General features: G+C 38.5%; 1 protein-coding gene across 1 annotated transcript; it reads left to right on the top strand.

The window, feature by feature from the left end:
- Positions 1 to 1649: 1649 nt before the first annotated feature.
- LOC306855302 (low-density lipoprotein receptor-related protein 3-like) lies at positions 1650 to 13580 on the top strand. The gene is made up of 8 exons (XM_079393880.1): positions 1650 to 1762; positions 4156 to 4294; positions 6773 to 6978; positions 8075 to 8469; positions 8556 to 8777; positions 9991 to 10463; positions 11410 to 11542; positions 11876 to 13580. The coding sequence occupies exons 1-8, from the start codon at positions 1690 to 1692 to the stop codon at positions 12713 to 12715; spliced, it is 2481 nt and encodes an 826-aa protein (XP_079250006.1). The 5' UTR covers positions 1650 to 1689; the 3' UTR covers positions 12716 to 13580.
- Positions 13581 to 15029: the final 1449 nt, after the last annotated feature.

Consider the following 15029-nt stretch of genomic DNA (forward strand, 5'->3'; position numbering starts at 1 on the left):
TATATATATATGTAAAAACACTAGGTTTTTTTTTTTTTAAAACAACCTCTATCTGTACTGCGTTAGGCTACCCAGACTTGTAATAGCACTTGCATGTTGTTGGTCTTTTGTTGGGATTGCTTCTTATGTCCTCATTTGTAAGTCGCTTTGGATAAAAGCGTCTGATAAATGACTAAATTAATTAAAATATATATATATATTAATAATAATAAAAGCTATGTGGAAATAAAAATATAGGGGGGAAATGCCAATAGAATATATCTGCAATAAGCATTTACACCATGTGTAACAGTGTTTGTGATCAAATCTAACACAGTACAAAAATATATGTATTTTGCATTTTTGGGGGGGTTTATTCTTCAGGATTAAAAAACAATCTACATGATGAGATATGTAAAATTATTTGAAATGTCTCAAGATCTGGTCACGATCTGCTTTGTCTTTGTCAGGAGTCAGGACGCATACCGCAAGTGACAAGCATGGGTCAGACACAGTCAGCAGATCTCGTGTCTTAAAGGGATATAGCTGACAAAAAATCACTGTCAATTAATCACGTTCATCACATGTGTACAGTGTTCTCTCTGAGCAACCATCACGGTAAACCAGAAATTACTGCACATTTCGATGTGCAAAAATGTTGTGGAAAATAAATTAAGCGAAACCTAAATAAATAACCAAAATAGTGTCAATGCTATGTGTTTCGGCGCGCTGTGTTCAGTCCAATAACAGATTCGTAACCTTTCTGTACTTTACAAATATATTGTACTTCGTACTGTACTGAAGTAGCCTATATATACATTAAGTAGCGACCAATCACAGCGGCGCCGTGGCTTAGTTGGTTAAAGCGCCTGTCTAGTAAACAGGAGATCCTGGGTTCGAATCCCAGCGGTGCCTTTTCTACCATATTGGCACAACAATACAAAAGTACATAATACAACAATTTAATAAAACATTGCATTCAAAATGGACTAATGCGACTGGAAATGTATCGCCAAGACATTCTAGTACGTGGTACAAACTGGCAAAACTTTTTAATTTTGAAACCAGTCGGTCCACAAATCTTTCAAAATGACTCTTAACACGATATTGTATTGCTAAGCATGTACATAATGCCAAGATTTCCAGCGATGCATCCCTCCGTCCACAAGAGTGCAGGCTTTCATTGCCAGCTGGTGAGTCTCCTCCAAACCAAGAAAACAAAAATACTGTTTACATGAATCCATCATCAGATTTTACACGAATGCGTCCAGTCTTTTGTATTAAGATGTTACATTTAAGTTAAACACTGGCGTTTACATCGGCATGGTGTTTTAATACTGATTTGGACAGATGAAGTCCACTGAGCTGCATTTCCGCTATTCACCATACATCTTATTACATTATTGGCACACTGTGCAACTGGACAGAGTGGAACGATATTATTACTCGTAAAGATATATTGCGAAAACAAAAAGATGTAGTGATAAATAAATGTAACAGGCTTAGTGATCGCCCCAAGAAGAGCAATATCATTGTGTGTCCTGTGCTGTCCCCATTGAACCTCCAATCCCGTCTCTCTGAAGATCTCTGCTTTTCTCCAGACAGCGCAATGAGCCTCTCGGAAAGAGAGAGAGACGCTGCTGTTGATGCTCGAGCAAGACGCTAAACCGACACGAGATGCGCTGCAGCATGAGCTGAGCTGGGAACGAGATGGAGAGGATCGGGGCGACTCGGCTTTACCTTATGAGGTGGATTTGTCTACGCTGGGCTTGGGTTTGTGTGTGTAAGTAGACTTCATAAGGATTGTAATATTATAATTTAATAGAACAAAATGTGCACGGTTGATTTAAATTAGAGCAGTCAAGCTCTAGCTCGCTTTTTATTGCATTTTACCTTTTTCAGCCCACGTGTCAGAATAATATTAAATCTTTCATGCAGAGCATAGGCAGGTGATTGCAGGTTGAAGCGATGACAAAGAAAGGCTTTGCAGCATTCATACCGGGAGAACCGAGGAGGACAGATCCGCGTTTGGCTTGTTGCCATGGCAGTTATAAACACATCTCCTTCAAGACCCACTGGCCGATTGTGTGTTTTTATAAAAAAAAATAAAAAAAAATAAGGGCATTATTGTGCAGCCTTTCGCGGATAAAAAGCAAGTGGAGTTGTTCACGTTCAATTCTGCACACCTTCTCGTAATTAAAATGTAAACATTACGTATAGCACTTACCAATGTTGCTAAAATGGTTCGCTGGTTTCCCTAGACTGGTCTATTAGATGGTTTTAAATGTTTGGGACACTCTTCAGGAGGTCAGACTGGTACCGCACCTAAACTGAGCACCAGCATCTTCCAGGTTGGAGAACATCTTAAACCAGTCCAACAACAAACATAACTGGCTACTATATTAAGATCTGATATACTTTTTCGACCTCCTCAACATTGGTTCTTTTGAGCATAAAATCTATGTTCACCACTAGACAGCAATGCTTTCACGGTCTGCCAAGCATTGGGCATCTGATCTCACCCATAATCTATTCCTAGATAGCACTCTAGGCTTGTTTGAGTAACACATGATCTGTTGAGGTCAGCTAAATGCTCAACAAACAACCGCAGATAAAAGAGAGTGAGAAAGAGACATGCCTGCTTTTGCTCAAGCAGATGCTCTCGTACCAGAGACAGAAGCACAGAAAGGTGGAGGTGGAATCCAGTGAAGGTGGTGACAAAAGAGGGTTTGGTTTGGGGTGGGGGTATGTTGATAGTACCAATGACACCTAGCGCTCTTCATCTCTCACACACAGACAGACAAAGGGACCTTCTTCTGTTTACTTATCACTCTCACACACCCAAATACAAGCCTTTCCCTTTGACTATGGATATTCCATGTTCAGACATGTTTTCCCCACTAAATGTGAGCGTGAATCACTGATATTTACACAGTGTTTCCCTGTTGAGGATGTTCCATCTGGTAGATGAAGACAATGAGGATGTTCATTATATTCAGCTGTAATAGTTTGCAATAGTTCTGAAATTAAAAAACAACAAATCCAGGTATCTCAAAGTAACAAAAGCAGACACAGAAAGAATATGGGGAAGACTGTTTTGAGTTAAGGTCATTTAAACCTCACTGTGTAAAATGCCACGTGTTGTCTACCCTGATTAAGATTATAGTGTGTGCTGTATGTATCTCGGAAACTAAAAGGATGTCAGCGAGCCTTGAGACTCATATGCTGGGATTCCCCTGATCTCTTACACGGAGAACAGGGTATTATTAGCTTCTTCTTTTCAGCTTTGCCTAAGGCATTCAGACGCTCCTAGACATCATCATATTATATATAGAGTAAAAGCAGTCTCTGGGTGTGTGAGAGATGTGTGTTCATCCTGGAGGGTAGTAAGTAAGTGTCGAGGATGGAGCTGAGGAGAGAGTTACATCACAACATGTGCTGCCATCTGTATTCAGGGATCTCATGTCATGCAAAACAGAGAAATATCAGGGAAGTTTATGATTGAGATTTCTAGTTCTTAAAAGTGCATGGAACTATTATAAAGAGAATATTTTTGTTGTTGTTCAGCTCTAAATGTATTACATATTTTAATATATATTATTATATAAAACGTTGGAAAAGTCAAGGACTATTATTATTAATAATGCTAGATTATATTTAGATATTTATATATATTGTATAAAATATTTTTAAATCCAGTAATCACAAATGACTGGATAAGTCAAAGATTATTATTATCTAAAAATCTAGAGTTATTATCTAGAAATAACGAATGATTGGAAAAGTCTGGGAAATTCTAAAAGGTCCATAAATAGACACAGTTCTTTACTGTTGTTTTTTCTCTTTCAAGAGACTTTAGAATAAATAAAAGGTTGCTTCCCAGGCTATTTCTTCCTGGTCTTATTGTATTGCTGTTGAGATTCCTAATCATTAGCACACACTCTCACACATTTCCCCACTAAATTGAGTATTATGTGTCAGTGCAATTCCGTAGGCTCTCTCTGATCCTTCTTGGGTGAGTGGATCAAATTCTTACCATCATATATATCTCAGGAATCCATAAAGCCTGGTGTGATGCGTTGATGTCATCTCGATCACAGTGTGTCAGCTGTGGTCGCTCATGAGTCACTCTGCCACACACAAACAATGCACATGTCTTCTGTGTGTGCTCCTCAGCTGCCTGTGGTGGGAAAGTGGAGTTACACACAGAGAGGAGAGGAGTGATCTACAGCCCATCATGGCCCCTCAACTACCCGCCCGGAGTGAACTGCAGCTGGAATATACAGGGAAGCCGCGGAGATGTGATCACAATCAGGTAAACACACACAAGCAGTCTCTCACAGTGGTGATTAAATGAGTGCTGCTTGATTATTTCTATTACCATGATACATAACGAGATGTCCCACCAGCATCTGTCCTGTTCTTGTGCATTTGTATTTCTCCTCTGCAAGCAAGAAATGCTACGTTTCATGAACATCAATTAGTCACAGCAACTTTCACACTGTTAGAGACCCCAACAGCTTTTATTTATATAATCAGTTGTATGATTTTATGGTATTTCTAAACAAAAAACCGATGTAAGGGTTTTTCAAACTAATTAATTGTTTTTTCAGTGTTTATGAGCCTGTTTGCAAGTGCATATTGGTTTGCGCATTCTTCCATATGAAAGTGCTTAGACTGCTGTATGTCTAGAGCTGACTGCAGGGATTTTACAATGTACTTTTTCTTGCCTCTCCTGCCACTGTTGTGTGTGTATGTGTGTGTTTGCGGGCTTCGTCACCGCTTTAATGATATTATCTAAAAGCATGACATCATCTCCTCATAGATTTGTTCTTAGTGGAAAAGGATAATAGTTCTGATAAATTGAATTTTAATTTCTTTTAATCCATACTGGTTAATTACTCATTGTCTAAAAGCTGAAGTAGAGGCATTTATGCAACACTTGATCAATCTCATTTTGTCAAATTGCCTCAGACAGACTGACATGGGAATCTGACTCGCTCATCTAGTACTGGGATGAGATTTCTTTTGTGGGTTCATTTTTTTTCCTGCTGATATTTTCTCTATTCCCATTGCAAAAAATGTTACAAAGTAAAAAAAAAAAAAAAAAAGAGTTACTTTTTATAGGTAATTAATGGGTTTTGATGTTTTTTAAAGTAAGCTTTAATTTAGTCCATTGCAATAATGGAAACTAGACTACTATAATGTAATCTCATATATCTAGAAGTTAACACATATTTGCTGGAAACTGATGGTACTGGATGATTTGTTTATCATTTTCTTAATGTTTAATGACTATCACAAGTTATTATTGACAGGCTAATCTTCGTCTGTCAGCCAGCCATTGTTAATCCTAGTGTTAAACCTTGATTTAATTCTTCCAAGTTTAAGACGATGTTTAATACATCACAAAAAAAAACTAAACAGTGCATAAAAACACTTAATATATATGTGTAAGATCACTGAATATAAGACATTGTAGCAATGCAGCACCGGCCTGGTAGGTGAAGAAGCAGTTATGCCAACTGGCCCAAAACTGTCTGGCACTGGCCCCAGGCCATCAGGTCATCCTTATTGTTGAGTCCTGTCTGAAATATTCAGAAGCTTTGCATAATGTGTGTGTGTGTGTGTGACTCCATTTGATTGACAGCCAGAGGAGACTTGAATGTCTGTATTTTAATGACTATAACATTACTGTGAAAGTGCAGTTTAATAATGTGTATTTTATCATATAAATTAAAATAGTTTCTGCAGAGTTACTGGGTCACACAGTAGGGGTGAAAAAGTAATATCTCTGCATTCTGATGAATGAACCATTTACTTTTGCAAAGTGCTTATTCTTGATTATGGCTATAATATTTGTGATATATAAATATGATATAACAAACATAAAATCATTAAGTGAAATCTGTTCAAGAACACCAAGAACATGTCTTAGACATGTTTTGCCACTCAAATAGTCACAAAACATTACTAATTTATCGTAAAACAAACAGTAGAGTTAAAGTAGAGCTTTGTTTAAGCAGTGAGATTTTGGAGAGTATATGGGGAAAGAGAGGTAAGAAAGAGAACAGAGCAATAGATGTGTAACATTGTCAAGTTATTGGCTCCCAATAGCCCATTCTTCTGTAATGGTACTGGATGCTGATTTTATCTCTCACTCTTGAGTGTGTGTGAGAAAGAGAGAGAGCGAGAGAGAGTACTCTGTGATAATAGTTCCACTGCACATATTCTCTCTCTTTTGCTTATGTTCTCTCATTCCATGGTATCACTGAAATGTTATTAGGGCCATTCCTATTATGTGGAAAAATCAATATGATTGTGAAATTTAAGGAGATATTACAGGAAATACTATGATATCAATTAAAACTATTTTCCTAAGGAAAATGATTGAGAAGCACCTGTAATATTTCTTAATACATTGACATTTTTGGCATGGCAAAAAATGGCTCAAACCATCCATTTAAACCAAAGATTTATAAAACTTGTGTCATGATTATAAAACTAATGATTTTTAAATATAATATGAATATACACATGATCGTTTATGTAAAAATCCGATCTTTAAAATTGTTAAAGATCTGATATTAAAATGGAGTTGTTTTATTTTTAGAATGTTAATTTGACTTTTTCTTTTAATATTCTTTTTAACGATTTATTGTGCCTCTGACATTTGATTTGATGATATTGTTCTAGATTGTTTTTATGTACTATAAATTATTATACAGTGGACATGCTGAAGCAGCTGAGATTCCAGCCCATGTATTAAGCACCGTGTGTTTGCTGTGTCCAGTTTTCACAGCTTTGATGTGGAGGACACGGGGGACTGCAGGGGCGACTGGCTGCTGCTCGGTCCCACATGGAAAGCTGAGTATCGGTTCTGTGGCTCTGTTCTTCCTCCTCCTTTCATCTCCTCCAGAGGACGAGTCTGGGTCTACTTCCACTCTCAGGCTAACAGCTCTGGACAGGCACAGGGCTTCAGACTATCCTACATACGAGGTGAGTGACCTTAGAGTGTGAATATGTTCCATTAGAGCCCCTTCTGCTCATTTGTGTTTTATTGTAAAAGTGGTTAATACGTGTGCCCTATACTCCAAGTCTTCTAATATGATAACTGTGACTTATACTGCCATATACTTATACTGAATTTTCAGCAATCATTACCTCAGGCTTCAGTGTCACGTGATCCTTCAGAAATCATTCGAATATGCTGATTTGGTGCTCAGCAAATGCTTCTTATTATTGTCATTGTAGAAAACAGTTATGCTTCTTAATACTTTTTGAGGAACTCTTTTGCGGAAATCTTTACTGTTTTATTACATCCTTTCTGAATAAAAGTACATTTTTTAAATGAAAACAAAATCATACTGACTCCAAACTTTTGAGTATTGTGTAATCTGCCATTCCAGTGATTTTTTAACATTTTTGGATGAACAAGACTCCAAACAAGTACAGTGATGATGCCATATTATGCTTTTGTGTTCTAGGGTTTAATATTAATTGAATGGGCATATTTTTTTTATCATACTTTATGCGTTTCCTTTTGAGTTGTACTGTTTCATCAGATTTAGTTGTTTTCCTACATTAGAGAGCAACTAAATCACAAAGACTGTTGCCGTGGTGGCATATAGATTTACTGTAAGCACAGATTGACCAGGCGAATGCAGGCTTAGCAGATCAATAGTCTATGGCCATAGAGCCATGATGAAACGCTAATGCTTTGCAGCACGCGTTACATAATGATCTGTGAAAACTGATGTGCATATTTGGATTACACTACTGTCAGTGTGTATTAGACAGATCTCAGCTGTGGATTATTTAGTTAGATCTAATATGTAGCTAATGAAGATGAAGGAGATAATTGGCTGTCGTTACTCAACTCCACATGAGTGTGTGCGTGTGAGGAGTGAAATGCTGTGTTTGTGCATTTTCCTCAGAGGTGCAGTTCAATCAATAATACTGAACGGCTGTGTTTGTTAAGTTGGCAAACACCATCTGCAGAGTGGGTAGATTTGATTGGGTTATTTCAGCAAACTGTCAGTGTTTACCTGTGCAAAAGACTCTCTTTGTCTCTGTCTGTTTTTTTATTCATTAGGTGGACTGGGTCAGAGTAGTTGTGAGAACGATGAATTTTTATGTGGGAATGGTAAGTGCATTCCACGTTCCTGGCGCTGTAACGGATTTGACGAGTGTGGAGACAATACAGACGAAAGGAGCTGTGCTGCCCCACCAACACCCGCCCGGAGCAGTCTGTGTCCACCTGGTACCTTGCAGTGCTCTGATATCCAATCTACCCGCTGTCTGCCGGTGTCTCTGCGCTGTAATGGAGCCCGGGACTGTCCTGATGGATCCGACGAGGCCCACTGTCCCGACACGTCCTGTGGAAAACGCTTAGTCAACTTTTATGGGACATTTGCCTCACCTGATTTTTTCCGTCCAAACAGGAGCGCTGGCACAGATCTTCACTGCACGTGGTTCCTAGACACACAAGTATGATAAGAACCTCAATTGTTCTCATTTTAGGTTGCATTAAATCACTTATGATTGAGCGTTATGCTTGACTGTTTTTGTTTAAGGACCCAAAGCCGTTGGTGCTGCAGGTGGATCTACAGCTGGGTGTGGGAGATTCTGTCAGTGTTTACGATGGATTGGGAGAACGTGCAGAACGCCTTCTACAGAGTCTCTCTCACCATAATAACCACAGACGAGCCCTGCTTGAGTCGTCCCAGGGACAGATGAGCATCTTCTACCACGCCAAACCACACAGCCCTGGACACGGATTCAACGCAACCTACCAGGTCTCTCATTCTTGGGGATGCTTATAAATTATGATAAATTATGCTCTCCATTTGCATTGACATTGTGTGTCTTGTTTGAATACTTTGCAATAGTACTGGTATGGGTCGTTGTAGCAAAAGCTCACGGAGACCATGAACAGGCAACAAGAGTATTTAATCTAAATTTAGAGAAACAATAAACACAACACACCTAGCATAAACAGAGAAAGACGAATTAACTTAGGAAACATAGGACTATAAATACTAAACTAAACAAGGACTAATGGGCTAATAATTAATAGACAACAGGTGAACCGAGAATGACAGACAATGGGAAAACTAGGTCAAAGCAAGACAGGAGAACAGAAACACACAAGAACGCAAACTAGAAGTCCATAACCGTCCATAACTTTCTATTAATCAAAGAATTCTGTGAAAAGGATTTCTATAAAAACATTAAGTAGCACGGTCGATTTTAATAATATTTATTGAGAAATGTTTCTTGAGCAGCAAATCAACATATTAGAATGATTTCTGAAGAATCATGTGACACTAAAGGATGGAGTAATGGCTGCTAAAGATGAATATTTCCCATCACAGAAAATAAATTGTTATATATAACATTTTAAAATACATTATAATAGTTGTTATTTTTACTGTAGTTTTTTTAATCAAATAAATGCAACCTTCTTTCAAGAAAAAACAGCCACACAAATATTCACTATACACACTCATAGTATTCACTATTAATTAAGAGTTTTCCCTAAACAAGCTCTTAATTTGCTGCTTATTAATAGTTAGTAAAGTAGTTGTTATGTTTAGGTATGGGGTAGGTCATGCGGAAAAAGGAATTAATATGTGCTTTACAAGTACTAATAAACAGCCAATATCCCAGGAATATGAATGCTAACAAGCAACTAGTTAATAGTGCAAATCGGTCGCTTAAACTTAATTGTTACCAAAAAATCTTACCGACCTCCAGTTTTTGAACAGTAGTGTGTATAGAAAAAAATCAGTTCAAAAAGTGAAAAATGTTCATGTCTTGTTAATACATTATGGTACGAAGCTATACAGATACTATACTATGGCTATAGAGAAGCCAAAATTTCACAGTGCAGCTTTAACTAGATATCCACAAGCAAAATGTGAAGTAATCTGTACTTACTGCAGTTTATGATTAGGATTGATACACTGTGACACTAATAATGTTTAACCTCCATCCCTCTCTTTGCAGGTTAAAGGGTACTGCTTTCCAGGTGAGCATCCATGTGGCACAGACGAGGGCTGTTACTCTGAGCTGCAGCGCTGTGATGGCTACTGGCATTGCCCTGGGGGGCGAGATGAGGAGGACTGCCTGCTGTGTCAGCCGGGAGAGTATCCCTGCGAAGGTGGCAGTGGGGCCTGTTACTCAGCCTCTGAGAGGTGTAACAACCAGAAGAAGTGCCCCGACGGCTCAGATGAGAAAAACTGCTTTGACTGCCAGCCTGGAAACTTCCACTGTGGAACCAACCTGTGCATCTTTGAGACGTGGCGCTGCGATGGGCAGGAGGACTGTCTCGACGGCAGCGATGAAAGAAACTGTCTTGCATCTGTGCCCAGGAAGGTGATCACAGCGGCTCTGATTGGCAGCTTGGTCTGTGGGCTGCTACTGGTCATTGCACTAGGTTGTGCCTTTAAACTCTACTCACTCAGGACAAGAGAGTACAGGTGAGGTGATTTCCATCTTCTTCATGCCTGCATTTAAACTAAGTGTTAGGAAATGTATAGTGATTCATGATTTATTTTTTATATTTTTCATATATACAAGGTATATGGTTTTTCATGCTTTACAATGTATCTTTATATTATGTATATTATATGCGTATGTACTGTATATTACTTTTTATATTTATTTTTATTGATGACTTTTGCCTTCATAAACTCCTAATTTGCTGCTTATTAATAGTTAGTAAGGTAGTTGTTAAGTTTAGGTATTGGGTAGGGTTATGGATGTAGAATATGGTCATATGTGCTTTATTTTTAAGTACTAATAAACAGCCAATATGTTTATAATTGGCATGCAAATAAGATACTAGTTAACAGTAAGAATTGGTCCCAATACTAAAGTGTTACCAAAATGTTTGGTAAAATGTTAAAAAAAATGTAAAGATGTATTATTTTTGCAGCTTGTCATTCTTAAATTTTTCTTTCTTTTTTATTGGTAACTTATTCTATTTTCTGCTAAATGGATTTGTACTGTTTTCCAAATAATTTTACCTCCATAGTAAAACCATTGCTGAAAATCTAGAATAGCACAAGTTTATCCCAAGGAGATAAAGAAAACATGAGGAGAAAGAGGATTTGCTCTCTCTTGTTTTACTTCTAACATAATTGGATCTGCAGTAACGGCCCATATGCTGCTCTGGGAGGTGATGCACAGTTTTTCTCCAGTTAGCCTTGTAAAGACACAGCAGCACCCAAAATACCTGCACTTCATCAAACTGTCAAAGTACCGCTGGTTAAGGAACAGCTCTTGGAGATTCCCACGAGATACCCTGCCTGAATGTGTTCAGTAGCTTCCCTTTTTAAAAAGCCTTTGTTTTTCTAACATTTTTAAACAGCATCAATCAGCATCTTTATAAAACAGCTCTTTTTGTGTTCCTCTTTCTCGTAGAGCTTTTGAAACCCAGATGACTCGACTAGAGGCAGAGTTTGTTCAGAGGGAGGCTCCACCCTCTTATGGTCAACTGATAGCTCAAGGTCTCATACCTCCAGTTGATGACTTCCCAGTGTACAACCCGACCCAGGTGTGTGAATATGACACTGAATTTGAATTGAGGTAGCAAATAGGATTTCAATTCAAATTTGAAAACAATTAAAATGGAAATTAAACTGTGGTCACATTAGAAAATAGTGTAGCAATGCACATAGAAGTCGCTCACACAGAAGTCACTTTAGAAACAAACAACTTTCTATTGGTCGATGCAGTGCATTTACGTGACTTGATAACTTGAAAACAAGCAAAATTTTTCCAATTCCTATTGAAATGGCAGGATTTTGCTTGCAAAATAATTTAGAGCTGTGGTAAATGTGACTATACCACTTTTTTCATAAAAACATTTTTTTTCTGTCTCTCCCAGGCATCTGTTCTGCAGAATCTCCGCTCAGCTATGCGGAGGCAGATTCGTCGTCACTCTTCTCGTCGTTCCTCGTCACGGCGGCGACTTGGTCGCCTGTGGAATCGCCTGTTCCATCGTGGCTCTCGGTTACGGGGTCAGATACCTCTCCTCACTCCTCCAGGCGACACACACACAAACACACACCCCTATCTGAGCCTCCACAGCTACAACACAAGGGACAATGGCATCGAGGAGTCACGTGAGAGTGTGGGACAGACTCCATCACCCTGTTCGACGGTGGCGCTGGGACTGGCCCTGCAGGCTCACACTGAGGCCCTCTGCCTACCTGACAGAGAGTCTCCATCCTCTCCTCTCTCCCTGCCCTCCCCCAGCTCACCCCGCTCCACCTCTGACACCCTGGAGGACGAAGATGATGAAGATGACAGATGTTTAGAGGGGATCAGAATGAGATCCAAACAGGGCATTTCCCCAAAACATAAAGATGATGACAGTCCTCCTGGACCCCCTGATAGCCCCAAACGCAGCACAAGCCGGTCGAGATCCTCCAGACAGCTGGTGCAGGAACTGGCTGCAGAGCTCAGAGGAGTCTCTCTCTTACGGTATACCTCTGTGGGCATCTCGCCGCTTTCCTCCCCGGAGTCACCGACGTCCTCCAGCGGTCAGTCTGAGGAGCAGAGAAGCTTTCCTACATTCAGAAAACCACATACAGACTCACTCACAGATGCTCATGGACACGCCAGGAAATCTTCAGTAACAGAAGAGGTTCCTGGCGATAGTGTCAGGCTTTGCAGACTCACAACTAGTGAGGAAGAGGATGATGAGATTGTGTCAGTGCACTGAATAGCCTTTATCACCATCCCTGTTCTGATTTTGTGCCAACACAGTGAGCCTTACCAGGTTCAACCAACAGCCTTCCATCCAGAGTCACAAAGTACAGTACGTTTACATGCGCAGTTTAATCTAATTTTTTGTGTTGTCAAGCTACATTCTTTATATAAGCATACATAATGAAATGTGTACACAGATATGTGAAAGATTAAATACACAAGGCCAAGGCCGATTGCAGTCTGATTAAAGGGATAGTTCATTTTGTCATTAATTACTCACCCTCATGTCGTTCCAAACCCATAAGACCTTCGTTTATCTTCAGAACACAAATTAATATATTTTTGATGAAATCCAAGAGCTTTCTGACCACTACCACATTCAAGGCCCACAAAGGTAGTAAGGACATCATTAAAATAGTCCATGTGACATCAGTGGTTCAACCTTAATTTTATACAGCCACGAGAATATTTTTGTGCACAAAGAAAACAAAAATAACTTTATTCAACTATTTATTCTCCGTTTCAGAAATTGGTGTGCGTTCACGACAGTACCACGATGGAGGGTGGGTGAACTATCCCTTTAACATGTATACATGCTAGACAAAATCAAGCTACAATTACATCTCTGAGTCTGTTAGTGCAACTTTGCAGAATCCAGACTGGTACTATGTCAGTCAGCATTTATATGTATTTTAAAAAGACAACTGATTGCTTTAGTCCGACTGAAAACGATCGTTGTGTACGTAAACATATGCTACCGTTCAAAGGATTGGGTTCAGTAAGATTTTTTTTAAAGAAATGAATGTAAATCAAAAGTGACAGTAATGGATTCTACATTGTTACAAAAATGTGCACTTCAAATGAATGCTGTTCTGCTGAAAGGCTTTCTTTTTTACCAAAGAATCAAAAGCAAAAACTGACAGTTTCCACAAAAGTATTAGGCAGCACTGTTTTCAGCATTGATAATAAGAAATAAGCACCCAATCTGCATATTAAAATGATTTCTGAAGGATCACGTGACACTGAAGACTAGAGTAATGACTGCTGAAAATTCAGCTTTGCATCACAGGAAATTAAAATTCAACAGTTATGTTAAACTCTAATAATATTTCATAATATTGCTGTTTTTTATGTATTTTCACAAAAGAAACCTTTGAACAGTAGTGTAATTCTAAAGATTTGAGTCTTGTACTTGCAGAATGTTTGGCATTTATTCCGTCATAGTACAAGATGGAGGATTCAACCTCAGATCAGACACTGTAGTCTCATGCTTAATTAGATAATCTCACAGTTCAGCTCCATATTGTTCACTTTCTAGAAATCACCAATAACCTTATGAATGTGACTATAACAATATTTGATTACAAAGGACTGAGCATAAATACTTTCCCACATGGAATATCATTATAACACAGAACTTAATTTGCCTGCACCTCTGTTTTTCATCAGTAACATTCTGTCATGACCTTCAGAAGCTCTGAAAAGAGATCTGTTCAGAGATCTCCTCTCGCCTCCCCAATGCCTTATAAGAGATTCGCCGTGTTGCCCGCAGAGGGAAATGTTCCTGCGCTTATTTCATTTCTATTATTCTTTTATTATACATACACTACCGTTCAAAAGGTTGAGGTCGGCAAGATATTTCTTTAAAGTTTTAAGTTTTTGAAAGAAGTCTTTTATGCTCACCAAGGCTGAATTTATTTTGTTCAAAAATACAATGAAAACTGTAATATTGTGAAATATTATTAGAATTTAAAACCGCTGTTTTCTGCTTTAATATAAATGTTGTGTTTCTGTGATGTATTACTCCAGTCTTCAGTGTCACATGATCATTCAGAAATCTTTCATATATTTGCTACTCAATTATTGTTTCTTATTATCATTTGTGCTGCTTAATATTATCTGTAATTTAATGCATTCTTGCTAAATAAAAGAATTGATTTCTTTAAAAAAAAAAAAAAAATGTACTGACCCCAAACCTTTGAATGGTAGTGTACAGTTTTATACCCTCAGACTACTGGAGCTGTTTGCTGATTTAGTGATGATCTACATGAGCTTTTTGTATTTAAGGTTTGTTTTGTTAGTCTGGCTACCAGACTGTAATATCATGGCAGGTCTACCATTGACATTAATTAATGTTAAGAAGCTTTTTCCCCATGCAAAAGACAGTGGGTCTTTCTTGAAGGGAAGCAGAACTCAGGGATTGTATAATGGTTCATGAAAGAGAAGCAGTTAACCTGGATTTCCTTGTTAACGGCTGTAGTTTATATAGGTGTTCTGAGAAGTACTGCTGCCTCAGTTGAGTTCTGAAGCCATCAGGACATCAGAGT

The sequence above is a fragment of the Barbus barbus genome, assembly GCF_936440315.1.
Source record: "Barbus barbus genome assembly, chromosome: 1".
Taxonomy (NCBI): Eukaryota; Metazoa; Chordata; class Actinopteri; order Cypriniformes; family Cyprinidae; genus Barbus; species Barbus barbus.